This window comes from Dermacentor variabilis, chromosome 3 (assembly GCF_050947875.1).
Source record: "Dermacentor variabilis isolate Ectoservices chromosome 3, ASM5094787v1, whole genome shotgun sequence".
Lineage (NCBI taxonomy): Eukaryota > Metazoa > Arthropoda > Arachnida > Ixodida > Ixodidae > Dermacentor > Dermacentor variabilis.
The window spans coordinates 71,295,484-71,322,933 of NC_134570.1; the positions used below are offsets into that span (position 1 = coordinate 71,295,484).

General features: G+C 47.1%; 1 protein-coding gene across 14 annotated transcripts in view; it reads left to right on the forward strand.

The window, feature by feature from the left end:
- Window positions 1-27,085, forward strand: part of LOC142575860 (uncharacterized) — a 66,082-nt gene extending 38,997 nt beyond the window's left edge. For 6 of the 14 annotated variants that reach the window (XR_012826723.1, XR_012826724.1, XM_075685568.1 and 3 more), the window contains one exon: window positions 26,285-26,410. Coding sequence is in view for 6 of the 14 variants with exons in the window: in XM_075685576.1 (XP_075541691.1) it covers window positions 26,285-26,590 (306 nt within the window). In the remaining 8 variants the exon portion in view is untranslated. Of the gene's footprint in view, window positions 1-2,386; window positions 2,810-8,401; window positions 8,475-26,284 lie in introns of those variants that run through there. The other 8 variants (XM_075685576.1, XM_075685578.1, XM_075685577.1 and 5 more) reach the window with 6 other exon arrangements.
- The last annotated feature ends 365 nt before the right edge of the window (window positions 27,086-27,450 follow it).

The window sequence follows — 27,450 nt, forward strand, 5'->3', positions numbered from 1 at the left end:
TCACATCTTTGTTTTCCCTCTCTCTCTTCTTTCTAAGCCTTCTTTCTTTTCTTTCTCCTCACTTCGGCCACGGGGCTTTCTCGAGCCCACCGCGAGGAGATGAACGAAGTTACAGCGCCCGCAGAATTTATATTTCATCTGCTAAATTCTCTTCTTACTTATGCAACAGACAGTATACAGCCGCTAAAGAAGCTCGAAATTTACCGTGGCGTCGTTGCAGCTACTGCACGCAACTTCGATTATGTATGCACACTTTCATGCGCGACGTGCCGTCCACAAGGCAACAGAAGAAATTAGATTTGTATGCAGCGCTTCCCTCTTCTTTCAGCCATCGACCTTTGAAATAAGCGCTTTGATGCGGCTCCCGTGTACATTGACTTCTCAAGACCGGTCCGCAAGCAGACGATGACACATATGCGCAACAAGGAAGCCACTTGTGTGCACAGCGGATCGCTTTCTCGTAGCACTCGGCATGCGCGTCGGAGTCGACGAGTGGGACTTGGCATGAAAGACTTCACTGTTGCACGGCGTCTATAAGTGGCGTATCCTGGCTTGCCCGCGATGAAGGCGCATTTGCCACTTAGGTTCTCCGCATCGCTATCAGCTACGGTGTGAGCGTCGTATATGTTTGCCATTTTGTGTCACGTACATTATGCTCTGTACCATCTTAGTCTTTAGAGGTCTTTTGCGAGTGAGTACTTTGCGAATGGCGATCGTTTGACAGAGATATACATACGTAGCATTTGCTGTGGAACTCGCATTTTAATCGCTGTAGCCTTTCGTGGAGAAAAAAAAAAGAAGAAAAGAGAGAGAATATTTTTATTGATATGCAGACAGTTCTTTTGCCGGCGTGCGTATGACTGCTGACATGCTACTCTGCATAGGGAGGTAGAAGGGGATAAAGTTATTCCAGAAGAGCGCTTGAGAAACTTAAATAAAGAAGAGTAGTATAAGAAACGTATCTGAGCGCGCCTGATAATGATATTTACAGGTGAGAAATGTTATTATTTGAACTGAAACTGACGTTTCTCTCAACCACGCCGCGCAACTTAGCATTTATACCGTTCCCTCGTGGCGGGAAGTCATCACTTAGAAACTTCTACGAAGGAAAAAGAAAAAAGGAAGGCATGAAGTTGATGCGGTGCACTATAAAGGCGGTATAAGAGCACTGACATATCAACGCCGGACTAGCGTGACGGCTTTTCTTGGAGCGCTAAAGAGAATTGCAATTCGCCGCTTGACCGCTGTTACGGTTGGCATGTAGCACCCCGGGCAAAGAGGAAGCTCGACCACCATGCCTCATCGAAACGAAGGGTGAATTCCCAATTTGTTGTGGTTGTCTCGAGGGGTTGCCGGTCTGGCTGGCGCCCCGCAGTGCTTACAGGCCCCTTTGTGTGCGTGCGACTTTAGAGGGAGGCATTACGAACTGCCAAATTCTACAGGAGAACTTCCGCGAACCAACGTCGCCTAGAAGAATGGATCAATCGCCCATCCACAATCAGAGGCGCTTACCGCCAACCAAACAGGCCCCGAGGGTTGCCGCCAGAGAAAGCAAGCCCACACCAGCTCACCTGGGAGCACGAATCAGTAACACCATCCCCGACCAGGCACCAGTGTTGCCGCCTGTGGAGGCGGGGCCGTGCAAGCTTATCGGGGAGGAGGGATCAGCTGCCCATATACAACCAGACTCAGTGCCTGTCACGTGATGTTGACGTGAGCAAAATCCCGCCTACAACCTTAGTGGCCCTTTTTAAAGGGCCCCGCTATGTACTTTTTCACTTCATTCATTCTCTTCTTCTCATCTTTCACAAACCATTGAATAAACCGTGCGAGCTTCGCACTAGAAATCGTCTCGTCCTTGCCTGCTCGCCATGTAGGTCTACCGGATGCCTGCAGCCCGCCGACAACGCCACGCTACCCAATAGTAACGTCGGTGGAGCTTTGATAAACAGGCGCCGCAACAACTCGGCAGCGGTGGGATACGCTACCCTGGAGAACGCAACACCGCTTATGATTCATAATCATCGTCGCTTAGCAAAGAAAAATATTGTCACGAAATTTGTTACAATACTAAGCACGAAAGTATCATAGAACCAGTCAGTCGGCAATATCACGAAGTTCAGTAGACGAGTCCAGGAACCCACAGAAGGTGAACATGTATGCAGTTGCATATTATTGCGACTCTGTGTCGAAGACGACAGAGGGACTCTTGGAGCAGTCGAAGAGGAGACGAAAAGCTTTGTACAATATGTACGTATAGCAGGTAATGGTATACAAGTAGCGGGGCCGTAGAGCGCACCAGATCGATGGAGCGGCCTAGTGGCGGCTCCTCTCTATCCCTCTCTCTCTAACAATGGGCCGGTTCTGCCTTAAATCCCTTTGGCAGGAACGAGCCGAGGCTGGTGCTAACATCAACCGCGTCGCCTCCCTCTTTCCTCGCGGCAGAAGTTCAAGCTGCATACAACCGGACTCCTCGGCAAGGGATCGGCGGTTCTGTGGAATTCTGAAGGCTGTCAGTGGATTCGTCGTGGTGCTCTGTGCCTCCGGCCTCCTAAGTTCGACCCACGGAAAGGGTTCGGCAGTTTCTTGGAACGTTGAAGGTCGTCAGTGGATGTTTGAAGCCGAGCACAAGGGCAACCACTTCAGAAGAACGAAGATGGAGGGGGGAGCGCCCGTCGACTACATGACAGGTACGCAGTGTGGCCCAATAATATGTAAACACACTTTCTTCTTATTGTCCTAGAGCACATAAAGAAATTCAGTTTTACAGACTAGTGCGCAGACCTTAACTATACCCGCACATAATATACTACATAAACTTATGACAAACTATCAAATGGTGTATTTTCAAACTGTATACGCCCACTGAAGTAAGATAGTGTTTTTGTGTGTATGTGCGAGTATGACAGCATTCCGGGTATATGTTATGTTTTGCCTGCTTTATTTATTGGTTCTTTGTTTCCTTTTCCCCCCCGCTGTAATGCCTACGGGCGCTGTGGGTATTGTGATAAATAAATAAAAAAATAAATAAACAAGCATATTCATTGTACATGTATCTTTCAGCGGACGTTAAAATTCTATATACAGCAAAGATACTGCCATTCTTCTAAGAAATCTTTCAAAGCCATTAGCGCTTTTCGCTGCTCTTCTCGTCTTTCGATTCCCTTTCTCCCGTGCATTGGAGCCTGGTTCACCTGTCTGCCTTTCCATTATGACTTCTCTCTCTCTCTCTCTCTCTCTCTCTCTCTCTCTCTCTCTCTCTCTCTCTCTCTCTCTCTCTCTCTCTCTCTCTCTCTCTCTCTCTCTCTCTCTCTCTCTCTCTCTCTCTCTCTCTCTCTCTCTCTCTCTCTCTCTCTCTCTCTCTCTCCAGCACGACGTTGATCCGTCAGTATATGGTTACAATTAGAAGGACGCCCATCTTGCCCCGACGCATCACTGTGTTGCCCTTTATGTACTGCTGGGGTTGCACACTGAACACGGTAACGTCAAAGCGAAGCTTTCTTTGCGAACGATACCGCACTTTCCTGACCGTGGCTGTCGGGTGCTGCTCCTGCCTTGCCAATAGATGGCACTTTAAAAAAAATATGTTTGCAAATAATAAAAAAGGGCCATTAAATTACGCGCCCGATGGTGGTATTCGCAGCCAGAAAGGGACGTTCTCCTCGCACATAGTGCCACCCTGGAGTGGCAGGCTCGGGGACACCGCTCAATGCAGTCGCACTGAGGATGGATAGCTGTCGAGGGTGTGGGACGGGGGACGCACGGGGCGGCCAGGCACCGGCTCAACATTTTCGCCTAGCCGCATCCGAAACGCGGCCGGTGCCCACCCTCGCTGCTGCCTTCCTTCGGGCTCGAGTAGATGTGGGCGCACTGCTGGCACCACCCGGCTGGTCGGCGCTCGACAAGACGTGACTCGCATATCCTGCCGTGGCGGCGCCCTCGCGCGAGGGACCAGCACGAACGGGCGCTGCTGGGAGGAGGGCGCGAGGCAGAGATAGGACTACGGCTTTTCCCGAGACGGAGGCGAGGGGGAGGGGCAGCCGGATAAATTGCCTGCAAGTGGAATAAAAGATGCTGTCTTCACCTCATGCAAATTGAAACGGATACGAAGTACGTTTAAGGGGGTGATATCGGGCAACCCGGAGGGAAGACAGATTAAGGGGACGCGGAGGCGACAGCGTTACGCAGCGAATAGTGACAGGGGCCATATATATATATATATATATATATATCGGAAATGGAGTAAACAGAACGAAGCCAGCAGGTGTTCCTGAATAGATATATAGCGCCAGGGCAGAACTAGGCGCACCAATAGTGCGCCTAATTTCATTCTTGCACTGGAGCGCATTATGCACATCAGTTGATATATTTTTGTCAAGCCATCCGATAAGCGTGCCTGCAGTGTGCACAGGTTTGACACTGATTGTAAGCGCGATCGAAACGTCCACGTTCTTGTACTACCAGGGCCCTCCCTACCCCTCACTTATTTCTTTCTCTTCACTTGAACCCTTCCTCCTTGTAGAGTAACAGGCAGAACACGCCTCTAGTTGACCTGCCTAGCTTTCCTCTTGCCCCTTTCTCTGCGCTGGCGCAGACTTGCTAAGATATGTGACGCTGATATTTTGTTTGTGCAAGGGAGAGAGAGATAAAACTTTATTGTGTCCTTGATGGGGTCCAGGGGTGGCGGAGGTTGGACGATTAGATGTGTTGTTGTTTGTGGTGGGGTGGAGGAGGAGGGGGATATTCGGCTTCCTTAGAACCATGTGGTACAGCCGTGCTGGACATAGCAGTGTAGGAAGATTCTGACTCGACTGTTAGTACTGCTGCGCGGTTAAAGGGTTTGCCAAAAAGCTGGAAGTATGCCGTTTTGTTGGTTTCGCCCGAGCCCAGGGACCGAAACTGTCCAAAAGGGCCAGAAAGCAGCAAGAGAAATGTGAAAGGAGGTCAACCAGACGAAAGTCTGGACTGCCACCCTACATGGTGGAAAGGGCTGAGGACAGAAATGAAGAAATAAAATTGAGCAATGCGGGCACACAATGTACAATGTATTATACGATGCAAAAGAGCACAAATGGTCAGCCGTGTCGGCACACGACAATTTCAGCATTGCTGCGCGTTGGTAGGATCCCTTCAACAAACACGGCACACGGATACGCATTTCATCGAAAAAGAAAAAGCTATACGCAGTTACACGATGAGCGCGTTACGGAAGACCATGTTCAGAGCGCTTTCATGACATGAACATTTTGAAATCTCTGTGAGCCTTTATTTACTCTTCGCTTCTTCGAGCCAGTTTGTTGTTGGACTTTGCTCTTTAAAAACAACGTTTAAAAACAACTGAAGCGTCGACGCAAAATAAAGTGAGCCGAGTGTGAAGCCAGCTAGTTATCAAGGGCGCGCGTGTGGCGATCCTGATGCGCGACGTGTGTCCCCGCAAAGGTTCTAATGCTGTTTGTAATGCGAGCCGATTCCGAAGGTCGCGTGATCAAAGGCCGGGCTGGGCCGATGCTGATGATGCTCTTGCATTACCGTCACTCAGGTGTAGCATCAAAACCTCTCTCTCTCTCTCTCTCTCTTACTATCTAGTAAGATACTATACCAAAGTGCTTCCTTTCCCGGGTTCATGCTATTCTTCCAGAGATCGATGGGGGCTTCGTGGCACCGTCTGTCCGTACATCGCTCGTGAGTATGACTTAACACTCGTTAAGCAGACGACGGAAGGGAGAGCCCTCGATCTTTAATGCGAGGTGATCTGCGCCCGGACCAAGCAGTGCCTCCTCCTCCTGCTCGCTGCTTACAGGGACCGGCGGCTTCGAAACGCATCGCCGTGCAGGCTTACTCGGAGGCGTAAGGGGGGAGGCCCGGTAATTTATAGCCGCTCCGCGGCCGGCAACGGAGAGCGTATCGATTTAACGGCCCCCGCGCCGCTCTAATTGCATTCTTCGCAGCGGTGGGAGATGCTGTCCGTTCGCGCGGCCCGGCGTACCCGCGGCCACTCGCTTGCCGCGCGGCTTTCGACGACTCTTTCCCTGCGGACCGCGTGCGGCCGCATACTTACTACTTGGCTTGCGTGAGAGCGTGCCCTTATCTGGCTCACCGCGGGGACGAGAGATCGCGGGAAGCCGCGGACATTGCACGCGGAGAATTCGAATCGCTACTTCTGATCCTGAGGATGTTTCCAGCGAGAGCTCCGTGTAGGTGCCGCGAGAAATCCGCGATGGAATGTTGCGGGCACGCGAGAGCCCCTGCTGCAGCATCAGCTGCTGCTTTCTGCGCCTGCTTGCAACGATTATATGTATGTACAGCTGAATTTGGGAAAGCAAGTTGATAACATTCTCAAAATGAGCCTAATTGGATAAGCAACGCGCGGCTTGTCTGAAAGTAGCCGCCCGAAAGCATATTTCACACTAAGGGTTTATTGCTGGGTCTAAAATATTTTATTGCTTGTTTCCGTGGCTTTGAGTCGTTTTGTCGCGCGCGCACAGGCTCGCATGTATAACCATAAGTTTTGTGCAGTACGTCGATGGTTATGTATCTTTGTGTGTGTGTGTGTGTGTGTGTGTGTGTGTGTGTGTGTGTGTGTGTGTGTGTGTGCAGGTAATAATAATGATAAAAAGAACCCTGCCTGGTCCCACGGACGTAATAAACATGTTGAATAACAAAGATGAAGTCAGAGAAGATCAAGGTTCGCCGGAGGGTGGAGGTTTGAAGCGACCGCCACCGGTCGATCGACTGGGGCATGTCACTGGGTGGAGCCAACGTTTCGACAAGGGAATTTGTCTTCGTCAGGACAACGACTTGAAAAAGACCAGTCCCCTTGTCGAAACGTCGGCTTGTGACAATCCCCTATGACAACTATATATGTATATATATATATATATATATATATATATATATATATATATATATATATATATATATATATATATATATATATATATATATATATATATAACGTGGTATTTCTGTTATTAGAACAGGAAAGCACCTGTTGTGGAAACCCCCGGGGATTTCGGCTGATGTCAAGGTGGCGCAAAACTGATCCGTGCGTTTGCGTCCTCATTATCGCGTCTGTGCTCGACTTGTCCTGGACATGCAGAGGAACCAGCGGCCACAGTAATGTCCATTGATGGGAGGTGGGCAAAAAAAAAAAAAGGAGAAGACTTCCGTCCAGCTGCTCTCTGGCACCAATACACGCTTTCCATCCGAAAGCGGACCATTGTTCTCATTTCCCCGTAGTGCGCGTTTCTCGCCCGAGAAACGACCCTCTCTCCGAGGAGTGAATGGCGGCTCTTAGATTACACCATTGTGAGCGCCCGACTGCAAGTACTCGGGACAGCTATAGACATTTCCCAACGACCATTACCGAGAGGAGGATCGCAACGGTGTCCGAGCTTCGCAGATGGCCGTATATAGCGTTTTCTTGTTTTTTTTTTTTCATTTCTGATCTTGTTCTTTTTTTCTTTAAGACCCGACGTCTTTCAGCCAATCGGATCCCTTTCGCAAATACTCGAGGCTGTAACTGAGTGTGATCATCTTATTCTCGATTATTTTTTTTTAAGGCAGGGCTGTCCACCGCCAACTCTGTCGACGTCGGCATAAACTGTTCAATATACGATTGCCTTCAGCAAAGTATTAAGAAAGAAAAAAAAAGAAGAAAAAGAGAGAGAGAGAGAGAAATGTTCTGTAAAAAAATTTATCCAAATTAAAAGCTCTGTTAGGGACGCAGAACGATTACCCGATCAGGCAAGTCACTATTGGTAGCGTTATCGTGTTTTAAAGACAATCCTTTTACTTGCGTGTGTTTTTTCCTTGCTCCTTCTCTAAGCCAGTGTATAACTGTCGGAACGCAGTCGTCACAAAAGGAGTCCAGCTTGCTTGTTTTAAGCATAAGCAAGCAGCCAGATGTATGGTACACACGTCTGTGTGTACGACTTATATATTGCACACCGCCCCGTCAATTACAGTATGCACTCTCGGGGCATGACGATGTTAACGTTTCCTTTCTTTTTTTTTCTTAATTTTTCTTGAGTTCAACCCACATGAAACTTGTTTGCACAGTTGCGCCCAGTCGGGGCCAACAGCCGCCCTTTGGCTTAAATCTCGCGCGAAAAGCAGACCACAGTCATTTCGAAGGAATAACTTCCTATAGTGCTTGTTCGCGTCCTGAGTGGTACTGATTATTAGTCGATCCTCGTTTCCACGCGCGTGCAACAAAAGTTATTATTTGCGAAACCGCTCTACGGACGCACTGTTTCATAGCTACGAGTTATAAAGACGCAATCACTGCTTTAGTTTGCCTCCCACATTGCATCTGACCTTTATATATATATTGCGTCTTTTGCTTTTATTTTTATTTCCACGACGCATTCATATAGCTTTTTTTTTTTTTTTTCAGCAGACTGTGGGAGACCTCCCACGTACAGCAGAACCGAGGCTTAACCTGGGATGCTGTTTCGTAAATAAACGTTTATTCCTCCTCCTCCTGTTCAGTTTTGTTTGAGGAGATGCCGACTCTCGTACTATATATATATATATATATATATATATATATATATATATATATATATATATATATATATATATATATATATATATATATATATATATATATATGCAGAGGCGATACAGCGCATGTGTGTTTGCGTACACACGAATGACTTGCTTGTAGAGTGACACCCATGAGCCTCTTGCCAGCCACCGCTGCAGCTCAGTGGCTGTGGCATCGCGCTCTCAGCTCAAGGTCCAGGGTTCGATCCCGGCCTCGGCGGCCGCATTCCTACGGGGGCGGAATGCAAAAAACGCTCATGTATTGTCACTTGAGTGCACATTAAAGAACCCCCACGTGGTAAAAATTAATCCGCGGACTCTTCCACTACGGCGTGCCTCATAATCAGATTGCTGTTTAGTCACGTAACACCATAGAGCTTAATTTTCTCTTTAATTTAATGAGTCTCTTTAGAGAGCGAGAGAAAAGAACCGTGCACAGGCCCATATATGACTTCCCAACCTAACGATGAGCGATAAGAACAAGAGGAACCGAGGGGCCTCATTTCTCGTTAATCGCAACCATACGAGGCCAATACACAACCAAGGCAAGGAAAGCATGCATAAGGACATTATTTGTAGTTTGTAATTGAAGTGTATAAATGATACGTTAAATTGAAATAAAAGTGGATCAAGAAGAACTAATTGCCACGATAAACTTCGATGAACTAACGATGAATACTTCGCCGTGGCTCTGCTGCGAACTTTTCTCCTCTCCTTCTACTCATCTTTCAGTCCCCTTTGTCCTTTCCCCATGGCTGAATACCGAAACCGCACTCAGCTTTGTTAAAGGGACACTAAAGTGAAAAATGATTTCTTCTGCATCAGTAAATTACCGTTCTACAACACCAAAAGTACCACTCTTGCAACCATAAGGCCTTTGGTAAGCCAGAAAAAGTGCAAGAACGAAATACGGTTGGCGACGCCTACTTAAGTTCCCGCACCTGGGGGCTGTTACGTCTTAGATTTTGATGCCATCTTCTAGGGCTTACTAAATTTATATAGCGGTACAGATTGACTACATTGTGTTCTAAAGGAACCGAATATTAAACATGGCAAGTTTCGAGAACCTTTATTCAGCCAACGCGGCACAAATGCGAAAACATACTGTAGAATCCCTGACGTCACGCTGACCTACCGGCGCTGGTGTTTCGGCGCGAAATTCAAATACTGATACTTGGACCTTCATTTTCTCATCTAATAATCAAACTATTTTTTTTTAAATGACTGCCTAGAGGGTTCTCAAACAATGCTTCATTAATCTAATCTGATTTATTGTTTCGCTTTAATGTCCCTTTAACCACCCTGCCTGACCACTTCTTTCTGTATCTCGCTCTCGCTGAATTAAGTAAAGCAAATATCGTCTACATAAAAGAGCTGTCCGATAACGCCAGCGCAACCGCTCTGGCTGTAGCCCTTTCCACCCGCATCCAATCGTCGCAGAACCTCCTCTTTCCATACCCACTTTCCTTGTATCTCTTTGCCGCAGCAATATTTCTAAATGGGCGCAGCACAGCGTGTGTCTCTCTACACGTGGGCTTTGAGTACGTGCTTCTTTACAAGCGGAATCTGGCCCTCAAACGCATCGAGCCACAAGTTTGCTCTTTCTTTATCAATTCATCCCCCTCCCTCCACCCTATACGTTTGTCGCGTTTTTCAGAAAAGCCCGACGCCTCTCCCCGTCCAAAACGATGGAACGGAATCGTGGAACCTGATTTCGCGAGCTGACAAGCACAGACGCCGTCAAAAAAGGGGTTGTGCATTATGCATGTACGCAGAAACGACTGGCGCTCAGTGAATGAGGTGCGTCTCCCCGTATCAATTGTACGCATGCAAAACGATCTAAAAAGAAAATTGAAGGAAGGAAAACATGAAATGCGAGAGGACGAAATGGAAATACTCGCATGAACAATGCAAGAAATGGATTTTCCAAATCTGGTGTTATCTGACAGCTTCCTATATATATATATATATATATCCACTTTTTTCCACCGATATTCCAATCGGCTCTTACTAATCTTTATTGCGTTCATGCTTACTACTTTGCCCCTGCTCTCGCTGAAACCAAGGGCTTCAAGAAGGCCAGAAGTGAATCGACCGTTGGGCAGATATCTTCAAATTTTAATACAACATGCTGCATCGTTTCCTTAACTTTGGCGCAGCAAGCTCATGCATCTTCTTCGTCGTTGTATCTCGCTTTATAAGTGCGTGTTCTAAGGCATACTGATCTCGCTTCGAAAAGCAAAGAGCTTCCTTTTGAGTTATCATAAATTGTTTCTTTCCTGATTTTGCTTTTTCCTCTTAAGTAGTTACTCATAGTAGGTTTCTATTCCATTTCCGCCACCCATGAGATTATCTCATCCTCTCTGATTATATATATATAATATATATATATATATATATATATATATATATATATATATATATATATATATATATATATATATATATATATATATATATATATATAAAGGAAGGTGTACGCATACATGAAGTGCACGTGAAAAAAAGAAATAAAATAAAATAAAGGACCATGATTTTCAAGAAGCGTCCGTTATATAGCCAGCAAAGTAGTTTCTCGAGTTTCCTTGCATTACTAAAGGACACTGGTTTCTATTGCCGTTTGGGTGGTGTGCTCTAATTTTCTATATGTGTGGTGCAGATGAGTTTGGCACCATCGGTGATGCCGGCTGCTTCTTCTTACCTGTCGAAACAGTGCATATCGGAGTTCCGGCTCAAACAAACAAACAATTACTGGCACCGAAAGAGACGCTCACGCGGAGGAATTACCGACCTCAATCGCAAGGCTAATCCAGCTTGTAGCTTCCGCCGATGCGGCTACAAATATGCCTGAAATATTTAAAAGAAAAAAAAGGAGAAGGGACGCCGCACAAATGGCGCTGAGACCGTCTCGTGCGCATGAAATCAAAAGCGGGCAAAAGAAAGCCCTTTCTCTTACTCGACTTTTGATCTCCTTTGCAGCACAAGTCGCTATGCTGCCAATGTCTTTCTTTAGTAGTGCAGGTAATTAAATCACTGCCTCGTTGTTGTGTAGCTGTTGCGTAAAACTTGTCGCGTTGATCTGAATTACTGATGCCTGTCGGTATTGTGTTCTAGCATCATTTGTGTTGTTTGATGAGGCTCACTGGACAATTACTTTCAACTTCAGGTACCTGTGAATGCGAAAGCTATTCTCCCTATTCCTTAATTCTCTCTACTGGAACTAAATTAAATTCAAGTAAATGTGTGACAAAGCAAGCACCGAAGAAATATATGTAGGTTGTGGGTAGTACAGCGGCAGTACATAACAGGAGCTGAGTTTCTTTTTTTCCGCTTTTACTGATAAAACGCGCGCTATAACTCATCCCGAAAAGTCTTGATCCTCCGCTAGGGAATTCAGGGGAGTAGATGGCCCAGACATAGTGGACGCCATAAGTCTGGCGCGGGAAACGCGAGCGGAGCACTAGAGAACGCCGAGCCTGCTCATGCGCGCTGCGGCTCACGCGTCCTTTTGGGTGTGCGCTGAGCTGCTTGCGTATACACTGTGCTTCTGAAACTCCCTATACATTACGACCTGTACATATACACGCAGCGGCGAGTGCAGTGACTCGGCGTACAGACAGCGCCGGCATACGCAGACAGCTCAAGCGCGGTAGTGCCCACGGCGTCTACGCACAGAGAAGCGACACTGTTGGCGCGAGCTGGCCCCTTTTTAAATATTTACCCCCGTCAGCCGCCGCCGCTGGCGAGCGCCAGCGGACGGCTTTTAAGCTCGCCCGCCTTGCTCGTTGTGTGGTCCCTCGCGAAGAGCGGGGAGGAAACGGGCGGCCGCCTGCCGAAACGGGTGCGTGCCGGAGCACGGAAACAAGGGTAGGACCGGCAAGTGAGGAGTGGGAGAGGGCTTCAACGGGTGTCGAGGCACGTAGTACGGTGCACGCGAGTGTGCGCACACGATGTGGGGGAGGGAGAGGGGGACGTGGATGACATCCGCAATTACACACGACACATGCACTGCGCCAACCGAGCCAGATCGGAGCGGAGCCCCTAACACGTACCATTTGTACGTGTGTCATTTGGAGGGCCGTGCGGAGACAGAGGGAGAGAGAAAAGCGCGGCCTTGTCGGTGTCGTGCTTTCGCGGTTTCGCAATCTTTTCGCGCTGACAGAGTGGATGGACGCAGTCGATACGCGTGCCAGCGCGGCTGCTGCCGCCGCTGGCAACAAACCGCGAGATGCTCTTCTCATTACGTGCGTGTTCGTGCGTGCGCGTGCGTGTGTGTTTTGAGTGTTTGTGTTGCAGTCCCTCCCTCATTCGAGGTAACGGAAACCGTCGCGGGAACTGCATGTTTTGCGTGCGCATACCGTGCGAGGGAATGCGGAAATTTGCGCACCTCCTTCGCCCCCACGACTCGCAGACACGACCCCCCATCTGGCGGCGCAGTTAGGATGCTCTACAACGCCCCGAAAGAAGTGTAAATGATAGCATCTTTGCTTACCCCAGAACTGCGGGCGAGCGCCCCTTCAAATGGTCGGTCGCCACATGTGGTTGAGGCATGCTTGCCGAAAAAGATAAAAAGGAAAACATAAAGAAGAAGGGAGAGACAGACAGAGAAAGAGAGAGAGAGAGAGACCGTCCGTTATACAATCTTATTTTTCCGCACTTATAAGTGGCAACGACGCGGAACTCAATATACGAGAATGCGGCTATCTCTGTCCAACCTTTCTTGTTTGCCCTTCTTTTTTTTTTATTATTTTTTCGCGTCTCCCGTTTTCCCAGCTGCCGGTTCGCGCACCTGCTGCGTTATTTTCCCGCCGAGTCGAGTCGATTCTCGGAACGCAGCGCATGTGGCAAGCGATCCATTCGCGCTGTAAAAAGAAACAGAACGAAGGGATTTCGACACGATAGAGTGAAACAACCTTCCTGGTTTTACGGAATAGTATCAAAGGGCACAACAAAGTACATCAATATCGTACAGACTCAACGGGCCCGATTCAATCAAAAGACTAAGGAGCGCTAAATTGCGACTGCAGCCTTAGCTTTCTGCCCCTTCGGTTCTGTCACGCCTTTTGTGTGCCTTTAATTGTTCTCGAAGGATCACGAGCCAAATTTTCAGGCATGGCACAATAACTGAATGTTCTGCACCTGATCGTCCGGCGATAAAAAGAACGCAACCTCGGCTAAGCGGGCACGTGCTCCGTCTGTGTTTAACTGACGGCGACAAGGATATGTACGCTCGCCGGAAATAATTAAGTTAACAACAAGAAGGTGCTTGCATATTGTCTCAATTGCGAACCTTGCCAACTTACCTCTCGTGGATACGTGCCATATCTAAAAGGCGACAACAACCACGACGAAGACGAAAAAAAAAAATCAATAGAGAAGAAAGAAAGCAGCCAAATGAAGGTCAGATTCGTTCCGGATATTAAGAATCGATATAAGAATTATCCGCGGAGTTATAAAAGCTAGAAAGATAAGCTAAGTCCCCTTATTATCAATCATGCTTGATCGATAATAGAGGGAAGTTCTGTATGCTACACTAAGTTACAAAGCTTAAGAGAAAGATAATTCCGTCTGAGATTAAATAAGAGAGAAAGTTGTTTTACGCTGACATGGGTATTTTTTTGTTATTGTTGTTCATTTGCTGTAAAAGAACGGAGGGGGGGGGGCACGTAGGCCTCCTTAAGGCCGGCTGCTCCGAAATCCTAAATACGTACGATAATCACGCAAGTCTTAAATAAAGCAAAGAAGAAAAAAATTCGCACGTGTACTAGACCCACAAACACAAGTCACGAGCACACAAATAATGTCTCCACGGGTGCCTGCGAGCACCGGTAGCATTGGTCCAGTACCTTGGACAGTCATCCATCACGAAAGAGGAGGGGAAAGCACACAAGTTCTTTCAGGTATACATACATAATTTAATAGCATTAAGAGAAGGTGCTGCAGATACCGATACCGCTGGTTTGTTTACGTACACATTTCGCAACGGTATTGTATTTGCGCGTGTGAGTGCGTGCGCGTGGGCAACGTTCAATAAAAGCACTTGACTGGCAGTACGTCTGGCACCGTCGTTTGCCAGGTCTCTGCGGACCTTCGCTTGCCAAAGCACAAAGCCACGAAAGCGCCGCCACCGGCCTGTCTTGAGGTGCACTACGCCCGACGACAACTTTCTGTGGCAGCACAGGGCGCATGCGTGTGTGCTGCATGCCTACTTACCCTTTAGTCCCCTTTTCCCAGTGCATGCACGGTAGGTAGACAAGCAGGCTTAGTTCTGATTATCCTCCCTGCTATTTCTTTATCGCGTATTTCGCTCTTTCTCTCTGTTATATATCATTTCATGTGTAAGGGGCCACGCTGCGGAAGCTAAAAGCAAGCAGTGCGGTGATAAAGGTCTCACTCCGCGCGTTTCGCAACGCACTTGTATTTTTTTTTTCTTTTTAATCTGCGACGCTTTCTATGGAATAGGCTTCATACATTACAACTACAACTTGTGGACATAAGCTTAGGTCAAATTATGCACTGTTTGTGGGCATTTGTGGATAGTATTCGTCCAGTGTGCGACGCTTTATTTTTCGTCGCGAGCGCCACTGGTGTGCTGCGGCTGCTGGTCGGAGAAACGTGACACTCCGCTCGTTCGGTGGTAAGCAGGTTCAGATCTGAGACGCCTTGCACGCAATAATTCTACGTCATGTCTTCCGACATACAAGTACGAGACCTAATGTTGCATCGCATCTTACGTGGCGCCTAACTAGACCTTTCTTTCATCTGTGACGCACGTCGCACTATATTTTTGCTCGCAAATGCCAGCAGTGAGTGAAGCGTAGCGTTCGTGTAGCGTTGCCTGCCATGAATAAAATCGAGTATATAGTTGCCGAAAGGCAGTGATGCCAGACCACGTCTCTGCAATATACCGGGTGTTTTAGCGAACACTTTTTATTTCGGACATACTGTCAATCCCAACGGGGATTTTAGCAGGAAGGGCATACATATAATAATCATATTACATACGTTTAAAATGGTTGACCATGTAACAAATAATACTTTGGAGCAATTACAAAAGGGTTTTGTTGCGCGCACAATCATTTAACTAGCGCATATGGCATTACATGAATAATGAATGAAGCATTAATACAGGAGTTACAAAGTGCGCGCTATGATAAAGAATAATCAAAAGTTCATTAGAGTACGCACGTAGTGAATGAATAGATCGTACAGGATTTAATCAACGTCTTTCTATAAAGCAAACGTTAAGATTAGAGCTTTACGAGTAGTTTGTATTTGGGAAACACGTAGGTAATTTTCGAGTAGTGACAAGAAATTATCTTCATTATTGCAAGTAGCCTTATGTAGGCAGTCTATTACATTCCCTTATCGCCTGTGGAAAAAAAAGGAAAACTTAAGGCAGTTAGTTTTGAATCGGTATTCCTGAAGAAATTGGAGGTGTTTATGACGTGAGCGTCTAGTTTCTGAGTGAGATAGGTATTTAGTGCTATTGATACGAAGCGCATTGTGAAAAAATTGAAACATCATTTTCTGGCGTCCAATTTTGGCACGGTTATGGAGGGTTAGTATTCCACCTTTATCCATTAGTTCGGAGGGGGAGCCAGATATGTGGTATTTGTTGAAAATAAACCTTACTGCTTTTCTTTGCACGCTCTCTATAGTACATTAATGAAGTTACTTGTGAATGGGAAATAAACGACATTAGCGTAATCGAGTACTTGTCTAACAAATGTGTCAGAGGCAAGAAGCTTTGTTGGGTGCGGTGGTCAATAGAGACGCCTTTTCAGGAAAAATAGCTGTTGTATTGCAGATGACCTTACATGATTTGTGTATGCCTCCCACCTCAGGTCATCTGATATGGTTAGTCCAAGATACTTGTGTTTTTTTAACTGGGGAAGTTGGGTGTTCCCGAGTGTGCAAGAAAAGTTTGATGTAATATTTTTCCTGGTTATTCTAATTAAAGCTGATTTACCTATATTTAATGTTATTTGTCACACCATGCACCGTTGCTATACAGATTTTAGATCGTTTTAGAGGGTTAGGTGGCCATTGGGACAATTAATTTCTTTATATACTATGAAACCGTCGGCAAAAAGCCTAATGTTAGTCTTGATAGACGCGGGTACATCAGTAATAAAAATAATATATAAAATAGCAGCGAAGACACTACCCTGAGGTACACTTGATGTAACTTGGTTTATTTCAGATTTTTGGTAATTAATTTCGACAAACTGTGCACGGTTTGTTATGTAAGCACTGATCCAGTCGCCAATTGGTCATTTACCTTACATTGATTCAATTTTTGTAGTTAGTTTTCTGATGCTATACCTGATCAAATGCTTTGCAGAAGTCAAGTAGAATTAGATCTATCTGTTCCTGGTTGTCAATGGCTTGTGACACTTCGTGTATTAATTCGGTCAATTGAGTTACTGTAGAAATACCTTTGCAAAAACCAGGCTGGATTGGTGATAGAAGGTGTTTTTCTTCCACGTAAATAGTAATGTGTTTAAGGATGATATGCTCGAGCAACTTACATATTGTACTTTTTTAGTGAAATAGGACGGAAATTGGAAACGTCAGTTTTGTTACCTCCTTTGTGAATTGGGATTACCTTAGCCATTTACCATTCGCTTGGGAGACGACATGTTAATTAGTTATTAAATATTAAGAATAAATATTCGGACATCCATTCAGCATACCGCATTAAGAATTCCTTTGTTTAAATATTTTTAAAGATTGCCTGTGGCATATAGCACAATTCTAGTCGATGAGCTGGTCAACTCTAAGAGGCGGATATTACTCGCAAAAATAATTGAACGCATACTCGACTAATTAACAAACTGCACTAATTACCTCGCACTACATATTGCAATTTACAAATTCTAGCCGGGGAGTTCGCAAGGTGGATCCACTTGGAACGGATTCTCAGGATGGCACGAGTTTTGATAAATTGATTCCGGAGCGTTGAGGAGAAGTACAATGGCGTTCCAGTTAATTTTGCGCTTCAATGAATAAAACAACGTTTTGTTAAGAAAGTGGAACGACAGTGCATCTTTACCGCAAGTTTGGCGGCACATATCTCGTAAATGGTGTCATCCGCACAATTACTTTCAAGTGGATATGCCTTGCCATCTCCCCCGCTAGGATATGTGAAATTCAATATGTGACATAATGACATTGGTTAAAAACGCAATTACTGAATTTTTGTTTATTAATTGATTAGGCATTCAATTTTTTGTGCAAGTAATGTCTATCTCTTTGAGTAGACCAGCTCAAGGACTAGAATTGTGCCATTTGCAGCCACAGGCAATATTAAAAAATTATTTCAAAGTGTTCGCCTAAAGTATTGTTACTCCTACGTGGTAAGGTACGTATATAACGTACGTATACGACGGGTTACTTTTTTTCTTTCCCTCTTACTTTTTTTTTCTTTCTTTTCGGGCGAGCGAGGCAAGAAAACGTATGGAGCGCTTTATGGAACAATGCGAACCAAAAGACAAAGGAACATTTGCAATTCTTGCAAAATTTGAGCGATCATGAAGGGACGGTATAGTCGCAAAATCTTCTTTACAATTAGTTAGAACAAGAAACACAGGTTTCCCTTCGTATTGAAGCCAAGGAGTTGGCGCAGGAATAGATGAAAGAGAACACAGATGGGAAGTAATTCATCACGCGAACTTATTTCTTATCTCGACACTCAGGTGTTGCAAGGTGTACCATGGCAGAGGATTAAATAATGACATTTGATAGCAGGAAGGAAGCGTTTAAATTTTATTGATACTGCAAGCTTGAACCTCATTCACGCACAAAGAAAACTAAACTTAATTACCCGATGTTTTCTAACCTTGAAACGTGAGTGAATCTCCTCAGATAAAACGACTTATAATAGTGGCATCCAAGGAAGTGTCCTTTAATTAAATATCCCTGTAAACGCGAAAATGTAAGTCATTTAACGCGTTTTGAAGAGCGCTCACCTAATTATGCGTGGCCCGACTGAGAAGTACAATAGAAAAGATGTTGACGATGGAAAAGAACACGCAAATGTGAGTGCTTGCACCGTGTTCTCTTTGTGCGCGTGTACGCCGCTGTACTTCCTTTATGCCTGCACTAACAAAGAACGGGTGCATCGTTGAGGGGCCTTATTCACCACAACAGACGAGACAGATTTGCAGTTATAGCCGGGACGGCTCATGCCATTACAATAACGTACATGTATGCCAGACGTCGGTATTTGCAGCAGTAGAAAGAGAGCGAAACTCAATGACTAAGTTAGGCATTGCTGTATAAGAGCGTGCCTGCAGTGAAAACTGATGACCAATTTTTTTTTCCTGATGAATAGTAGTAGTAGTAGTAGTAGTAGTAGTAGTAGTAGTAGTAGTAGTAGTAGTAGTGAGTGGTTGTTTGTTGAACTAATTTAGACTATACGAAAAGAGAAAATTGCTGCTGACCATACTGTAACAGTCGAAAGACAAACACTATTTATCGCATTGCGACGACTGGACGATCGGCCATTGTCCGGGCAGGTGATACTCGAAGACCGTCCCCGTCGCTCGTCGGCCAACAAAGCTGTAAAGGTACTTATGTCTTTCTTGAGGGTGACTGGCCTATCTGAAGACCTTTGACTTGCTCAGGCCCCCCGCGTGCGTGCTCGAGCTCACCACGGCATTCCTCCCCCTCCCCTACCTCTGTCTATCTCATATTTCCATTCCCTCTTTCCCTTCCCCCAGAGTAGGGTAGCCAACCAGACGCATTTCTGGTTAGCATCCCTGTCTTCTCTCTTTATTTCCTCCTCCTCCTCTTAGCTCGTACGACTGACAACTGAACCGTGACCAACAGATGACAACGGAGGTGCGGAGGTAAACGACAGGGACAGCAGAGGAGATTGTGACGTAGTGGGAAAGCTATGTGCGGAATAATTTCATAACATGATGAGGCGCCTTCTAATTCTTCAAGAGGTATTTCTTTAATGAATGCACAATATCTCCCAAATATTTCACATTCGCAGCATACACTAATCCAAATTTTAGAGCCAGCAAGTGAAAGTATTGTGCGATACGTCACATGTGTAAGCCGTCTAATAAAAACGAAATGTTGGTGTTGTGTACTTAGTGCACAAGAATATAATTCTTGCAATCACACGAGCGCACACGAAAACACACACACACACAAAGGGGGTTCAATCGTTGCATTTCGGTATTTTTTTCATGCTCAAACACTCTTAGTGTGTTCTCCAGGAACTTACCGTATATTGTAGGGACTTTGTGGCTGCACAAAGGTTCGTCTTATATAGTTCTCAAGAGAGAGACGGGCTAAATGGTCGGCTCGGAGAGGAACCAGAGAACCAATCTGTTGAGTTGAGTTGAGTTGAGTTGCGTTGTTGTAGGCTACTGGTCTGCAATATTACTGTACGGATTTACGACAAGGTGGGAAGCGACCTTTTTCACTTGCAGGTGTTAGGCCTATGACCATCAAAAGTGCATCACAGAGCAATGAAAGCACTTCAACGCTACATGAGCTCGAAGTGGCGGGTTCGATCCCAGAAGCGACAGCCACACTTCGATGGGGGATAAATGCTAAAACGCTGAAGTGCTTAGATTTACGTGCACATGAAACATTCACACACTGAATGTCCAACGAGATGGAATAACCAGCGGGTCACATGACCGGTGAGACGAAACATCCAACGAGACTGAATGTCCAACTATTGGACATTCCGTCCATACTTAAATATCCCGAGTGGTCAAAGTTAACCCGGAGTCCTCCTTATACGGTGTGCCTCACAATCCGATCGCGGCCTTAGCACGCAAATATCCAGAATTTATTTAGTTAGGTAGAATCTCGTTACTCGGAACTTCTCGGGAGCGGATGAATATGCTCCGATTAGCGAGCGTTCAGTTTACAGAGAACAATGTGCACACGTGCAGCACCTACACGTCACGCATTCTCTTAACACTGTTAGATATGCTAAGCACAAAAAAAGTTAATTTAGCAGCTACTTAGTCCCGTGGTTTTGGCGTGGTAGACGGTTACTGGATGGACCAGGCTTCGCTATACTTTCGGTCTTGAGGAGTCGCCGCGGCGACGTATCGAAACAACAAACATCACTCTTACATCTCAAGTCGGTGGCCGCCTAACACGCGATCCTGCAAGGGGGAGTGGGTATTATCGAACGGCGCGCGATAAGGCGTCCGATATTTCGGGGGTCGTTACTCCGGTAGTATATAGGGCGAATGGCAGATGCCAAGAAACCTATGTCTCGACAACATGCCGTGCATTATAATCTATCGAATTTTCCCCTGTTTCAGTCTCTGCCACCGCTTTTTAAGAATGATTTTGCGGATAGAAGGCAGGTGTTGTAAAAACGTACTGCAAGTTCCGCCTCTTTCTTGAAAAAAAAATCCTTTAGAGCTTGCTTCTGTTCCTATGGTTCCGTTTACTGCGTCTTGCGAAAATTTTGGTTCAGATTAACGAAAGCTTGTTTTTGCGTTAGCGAAATACAATACCAAGCAATTTGGGGACTGTTGTTCCATTTCAGGGACAAATTCGTTTAAGCGATTTCCATTTACGCGCATTCTACTGTAATAATTTAATAAATAATATTCGACCCTCTAGTATAACGGTCGCGGGTTCGTCTCCCGGCCACGGCGGCCGTCTTTCGATGCGAATGAAAGGCAAAAACGATCGTGCCCTTTGAAGGAACTCCGCGCTAAAGAACACCAGGCGCTCGATCGTAATCCGGAGTCCTCCATTCCAATCCGGGGGTCTCTTACGTAGCCGCATGTTGCTTTGTGACGCTAAACGCTACTACGGCATATTCAATGAACATTCCAAGTGGATTAAAATACAGTTTAGGAGGACTAGTTTAACTGCCAAATTACAACTTGACTCAGTAACGCTTTGTAGTGCGGTCTCCTCGAAAAGGTCAGCCCCTTTGAAGCGCTTCAGATTGAGAGCGTAACGAACGCCGAAGCTCGGAAACGGTTGCCGCTGTCGCTGTGCCAGAGCACGAGTATACCTAAATTGCCTCGCTTTTTTTTTTTTTTTTTGCATTCGGGAGCGAAAATGCAGGCCTCTGTTCGCGGCTTTATTCGGTCGAAGCAATTCGGGCACCGGACCGTGCGAGGCGCCCTTCGTTGCGGACTAGTTGGCAGGCACCGCCATTCTCACTCGCTCGCGCGTCCTTCTATGCAGTATACACCCAAGGAACACGGTGCAGGGACGCGGTGTAGTTACTGCTCCCGCGACTTGCCAGTACGGCACGACGGGAATAACAATGGGGTGCACTTTGTTGGCGCGTTTGGGCCGCCCTTCGTTATTCCGTGAAGTTACCTGTGTCTGGCAGCTAACCCGTTAGGTCAGCGCATGGGATCAGGGGGAGAGGACGTGGCAGTCCTGTCATGTCGGCCTTCGATTAAAGGCTCACTAAAGGGAAATGAAACAGTAAAAACGATGGGAAAATAATGGTGTTGACGCAGGAGAAAGTTGGCGAAAAGTCCGAGAACGATGAGACTCTACTGGACGACATGTATACCGTGCTTTAGGAATTGTGTTCCTCGATGAAAAAGGTAATCTCACGTGCGCTCTGTCCAAGAAACTTCGCGTTTTCAATCGCAGACCACTCACTCACTCACTCACTCACTCACTCACTCACTCACTCACTCACTCACTCACTCACTCACTCACTCACTCACTCACTCACTCACTCACTCACTCACTCACTCACTCACTTACCTGCCACTCGTCACCACTCGCGCCCTGTCATGCAACGTACGAAGGTGAAGCACAAACCCAAGAAAAGGCAGGCCGCAAACGCGCTGCCAATGTGGCCGTAAATGTACGGCTCGCGTCATTAAGTCGTGATACCTTCCTGCACCATCTTCATTTGCATTATTACTATACAGCCTTCTCATTTCCTTACGCAGTCTCTTTGCTCGAACTATGTTCTCCGTGTTTCCGCGTGCTTCTTCCAGTCTTTCTCGGATCTCTTTGTTCACGGATCCTCCTCGGCGTTTTCTTGCCAGTTTATTAGGCACAGCTCTTCTCCTGATCTGTCGACCTCCATGGCCATTACCTTTTCTTTTTTTTTTCGCGTGAGTCGTCGTCTTTACTCATTACCGGAGTCAGAGTGCACCTTTAATATTCATGACGTGTTCGTTTCCTCGATAACGTGCCGCTCCAGGCCTAAATTTTCTTTTCTCGGTTTCTTTTATCGAATATCGTTGCAGGATCACGATCGTCATCCTCACTGCTGCTGCTGTTAGGATGCTGTACCAGACTTTCGAACTGTCGATTAGTTGGCAGTTTCGCTACAAAAAGGCGTCACCAAGCGCCCTCAAGCACAATGCCGTATGATCCGTGTTGCACCTACTAGTTCTCGCACCTCCGTATACATAATTTTCATTTGGTCGTCTAATTCTGTTCCGCAGTTTGTCTGGGCATTGTACTGGTAATCTGTATGCAGTGCATTTGAACATTCTTCTTCTGCATTATGATAGTTGCAAAACGTCCCATGGCAGCATACAAAACCAAAATATAATATCTTACGAATGCATGGCAGCACACAAAACCAAAACAATGATAATATCTTACGAATGCATATTGAAAAGTTCAACCACGAATTACAGTCAAAGATCAACGTTTTGAGAAAATAACATGTACATCTGACATTTTGCTAGAGATGGTACCTGGGTGACTTCAGGCAAAATGAAATATTAGGTTTCAGTTTGCAGCTGGCAAATCCTCTTAGTAGTATAGGTTACTCAAGCGAGGACATCCACTTCTCAGTCCCACTTTTCTGCCACCTCATTCAACAACCCAGATTCATATCCTTTACTTTCCACAGTGCAGCTATAGGTAGCCATGCCGATAGCTAGAAAGCATGTGCCTCCCCCCCTTCCCCCTCTCCCCATCTTTCCGGCCCGTTACTAGCATATTCTTTTACATACTCACGCAAGTGGGAACGAGATACGGATTTTCGTAAACTTCCACAATGCCCATTCACAAAGTGGGCACCCGGCCGAGCACATCACGTGACGTTATCACAATGGTCACCACACGAAGACGTCTTGGCTGGGATGCTGCGGCATTATCCAAGTCTATTCCAGGTCACATTGAGCCCTTGTGAAAGCGACTTATGGAAGATTCACGAGGACGTCTGGAGGTCAGGAAGGCTCCGTGGCTGAGGAGAGAGAGAGAAAAAAAAAAGAACCATCATGGCGGTTCACTTCTTCAGTGGCTTGTACGGCTCGCAGACATCGTAGACCAGGTAAACTGAGTCTTCCAAGTCGCTGCTTACTCGGACGTTCAACTTGTATGTACTGAAGAACGCTGTAGAGAGCCTATTTCGCTTCTCAATTCTGCAACATGGCTGTCGTATAGCTTTAAGGCCGAGCGTTGCGAACTTGCAACACTTCGAGCTGAAGTGTGCCGAACCTCGTCGCGAACGTGGAAAAAGAAGTCGTGTTCACACCTCTCATTCCGGCGGTTCCCGCGTGCAGGCTCGAGTTGTCGGCGTTCGCTGCTCTCCTTTGCCACCGTGCGCACACGGGCAAACGCGGAGCTCCCGGCGAACTCGTTTCCAGGGCTTCCAAAAACGCGGGCGGCCCTCCCCGAAAGGCAAGAGCCGGCGAAAGCGCGAGGCGTGAGGTACTTATACTCTCGGGCAAAGGCAAGCGGCGCGGTTCCGAAAAGAGCCACTCGATATCTCGGACCAAATGGAGCAACGTACGACGCGGTGTCGGAGGAGAAACCGACGTAATCTCGATCGCCGACGGACATTTCGGGCGGCCGCGCGCGAGACGCTGGAATAGACTGGGCGCGGCGGCTCCCGTTTTCGACTCGGACAACGCGAGACACCACGGCGAAAATACACAAAAATAAAGAAAAGAAAAAGGAAAGAAAGTGACAGAAGGAAGCAAACGGAAAATGAAGCGCAGCTCCCCGGCGCTGGCATGCGCAAGGCTCCGCTCTCGTCCATCCGTCCGCGCCTTCCGCGCCCGCGTCTTATTACCCCCTCTCCCTTTGTAAACTAGTTTGTCAAAGTACGGCGCGCGCTCCGGGGCTGAGCGGGCGGGCGCTTTTTGGCGCGAGACGGCTGCCCGCAGTTTTTCTGTCCGCTTGTAGATAAAGACGCAAATTTAATTCTTCTTTTCTTGTTTTCTTCCCGTTCTTTCTCTCCATCTCTCCCTTTTGCATCTCGCCGACGAAGCGTTTGCGGAGATCGCCCATTGTGACCGGACGGAGCGCGAATAGTTGTCGTAGTAGTAGCGGTCCCCACTTTCCGGGGCCCCTTTTGACGCTGCCTGTCGGCGCGGCGTGCGGTCTCTTAACGAGGCAATCTGCACTGCAAGAGAGAGGGAGAGAGAGAGAGAGAGATATTGAAAGACAAATAGACAAATAGACAAGTAGTCTTGGTTGGGCGGGGGCGAAATCTGTAGTGCAGTTTTCGCGGACGCCGCGCAGGAAGGACGGAACCAGTTGCGTTATCACGTTATTTCGGCAAGGGAGAGAAAGGGCTGCGCCGCTGCTGCTAATGCTGGTCTCTTGATTGCTGCATTTCCTCGGCAATCACCTTCCCATTCCACGAGCCGCGCAGTCAGTGTCCATATCTGGAGGAAGAATGAAAGAAAGAAAGGCGAAGAACAATAATAAGAAAAAAATAAAAGCGAGAGGAAGTGACAGGAATTAGAGCAGAATTCAGTCCACTCTCGGGAGAAGTGGAAAAGGGAGAGAGACGGGCGAGCACGGCGCTCATTATTAAGTGCATCCAACCTTCCGGTATCCCAGCGCCCGAGCGGGTATAAAAGGCGTGCCCAGAGAACGCCCAAACATCACAACTCAGCTTCACTCCTCTCGAGTAAGCCCACTCGACTCAGCTCCAGCCGCTCCGCAGCACCCAAAAGACATCATGAGGACCACGGTAAGCGAACGGCACACCGCAGTCACTTCGACGGGGCCTGTGCCAACAGTTGCTATAGTAACTCGGCAGGGCGCCACTCGTATACATACAACCTCCCCTGCCTGAGCTTTCTTTCGGCTCTTTAGTGTGAAAGAGATACGTGAGATGCCGATGGACTCGTGGCGAAGATGCAAATGATCCCAACCTAACCTAAGTCAAGGGAACTGTACTCGAGTTTCAAATGACATTTCGAACCAGCTCTAAAGCATAGGAGTTTGGCAGCCCAGTTAACACTATAAGTTCTGTGCGTTTCTTTGCTGCACAACATTTTCTGGTTCGAATGGTTGTCAGTAGTCTTCAGATTGTAAAAAGCTTGACGTGACTACATAAATTACACAGGTGCATTGGACTATGCAGTCCACGATACATTCAGACTGAGCATGGCGCTATTAGCTCTCTGAGAAGCAGAAACGATTACTGATTGATTTGATGATGTTGGAAGCGTTGGAAACTTTCGTCCTCGAATGGAACGCTCGAAAGACACCGAACTTAATTGCTATACCTTGCTCGAGTGATCTTGGTATTCTCGTGCAGAAGAATTTTAGCCAGGCGCCAATCTACGCATTCTGGCGTTGTTTAGGAAGGCAGTTGAACAACCAGGGGTAGCCTAGTTTAAGGGCGGCGCACAGTTTAACTCTCTATTTTTAGTTTCACATTCCTCTTGTGATATTCCTTCACTCACAAGACGGATGAGCGCGAAGAGTGAAAGAGGCAAGATTATTCTGCGTACATATGTGTTTTTGGAGCAGACAACTGACACGTCGCCTTTCCTCGCAGCTGATTGCCGTTGCCCTTGCCGCCCTCGTCGGCGTCTGCTTCGCTGGCGTCGTCTCCTACGGCGGCTACGGAGGTGGCGGCTATGGTGGCGGCGGTGGCTACGGTGGCGGCTACGGAAAGTCCCTGCCCGGTCCTTCCTTCCTCATCAAGAGCCTTCACCACGTGAGCAAGGTCAGCCACGGAGGACCCATCCTCGCCAACTACGACCTCGGCGTCTCGTACGGCGGAGGTTACGGCGGCGGCTACGGCGGTGGATACGGTGGATACGGATTCGGCGGCTACGGAGGCTACGGACACAAGGGCTAGAGCAGTGAGCAAGCGGTCAAGCTACGCATGAAGAGAAAGACAGCATGCGCAACCGTGTGTGAGGAAATTTGAGATCTACGCCCCGATTCCCCTTACCCTCCCTCCCTTCATGTACAGTCGCGGTAACAGAAAAAAAAAATAAGGAAGAAGGGTAGCTTCGGGGCTATGTAGCGCTCGTGACATCTAGTGTGAGTGCATGGACTGGTGGTCTGTAGTCTTGAAACACCGTGTGCAACAGTGCACGACATCATGGCAGAAGACTACAGTGGCGGACATCAACGGCAGAGAAACCACAGCTCAGGACAAGGCGAAGGACTTGGAAGGGCGCCTGGCAACTTTAGTGGTCACAAGAGCGAAGGCGGGTGCCTTGTCCCCCGTCCTCGCGATCGAATGTCCGCGCTTCATGCCCCGTTGCGATTCCCTTGCTGCTTTCTACAGTGTTGTATATTTTGTACAGATGCCTGTGGTCGCGCTGCAAATAAAGAGTGAGTCGGACGTTTGATTCCGTGTGATTTTTTGCACCCACTCATACCATGCAGGCGCTTTGCCTCCATCGTGCGACAGTTTGGAGCGACCTGTTTGGCTAAATTTCTTCTCCCTCCCTCGCATCCGCACCTCCACCACTACCTTTATTATATAAAAGAATCTTGACCATTCAGTTACCTTCCATCACAAACCGCATATTTACACAAGCGAAGGTATATGACAACGCAGTCCTCAAACACGCTGCCCGCGAAGCCCTTGCATGCCGTCCGCGATACACTCCTGTGCGTTCAAATTTGTTCCTCGTAGCTGCTTACAGCTTTAAGCAATTAGACCGGAACTTTGGCTAGTTCGTTGGAGTGCACGTTAGAACCGCA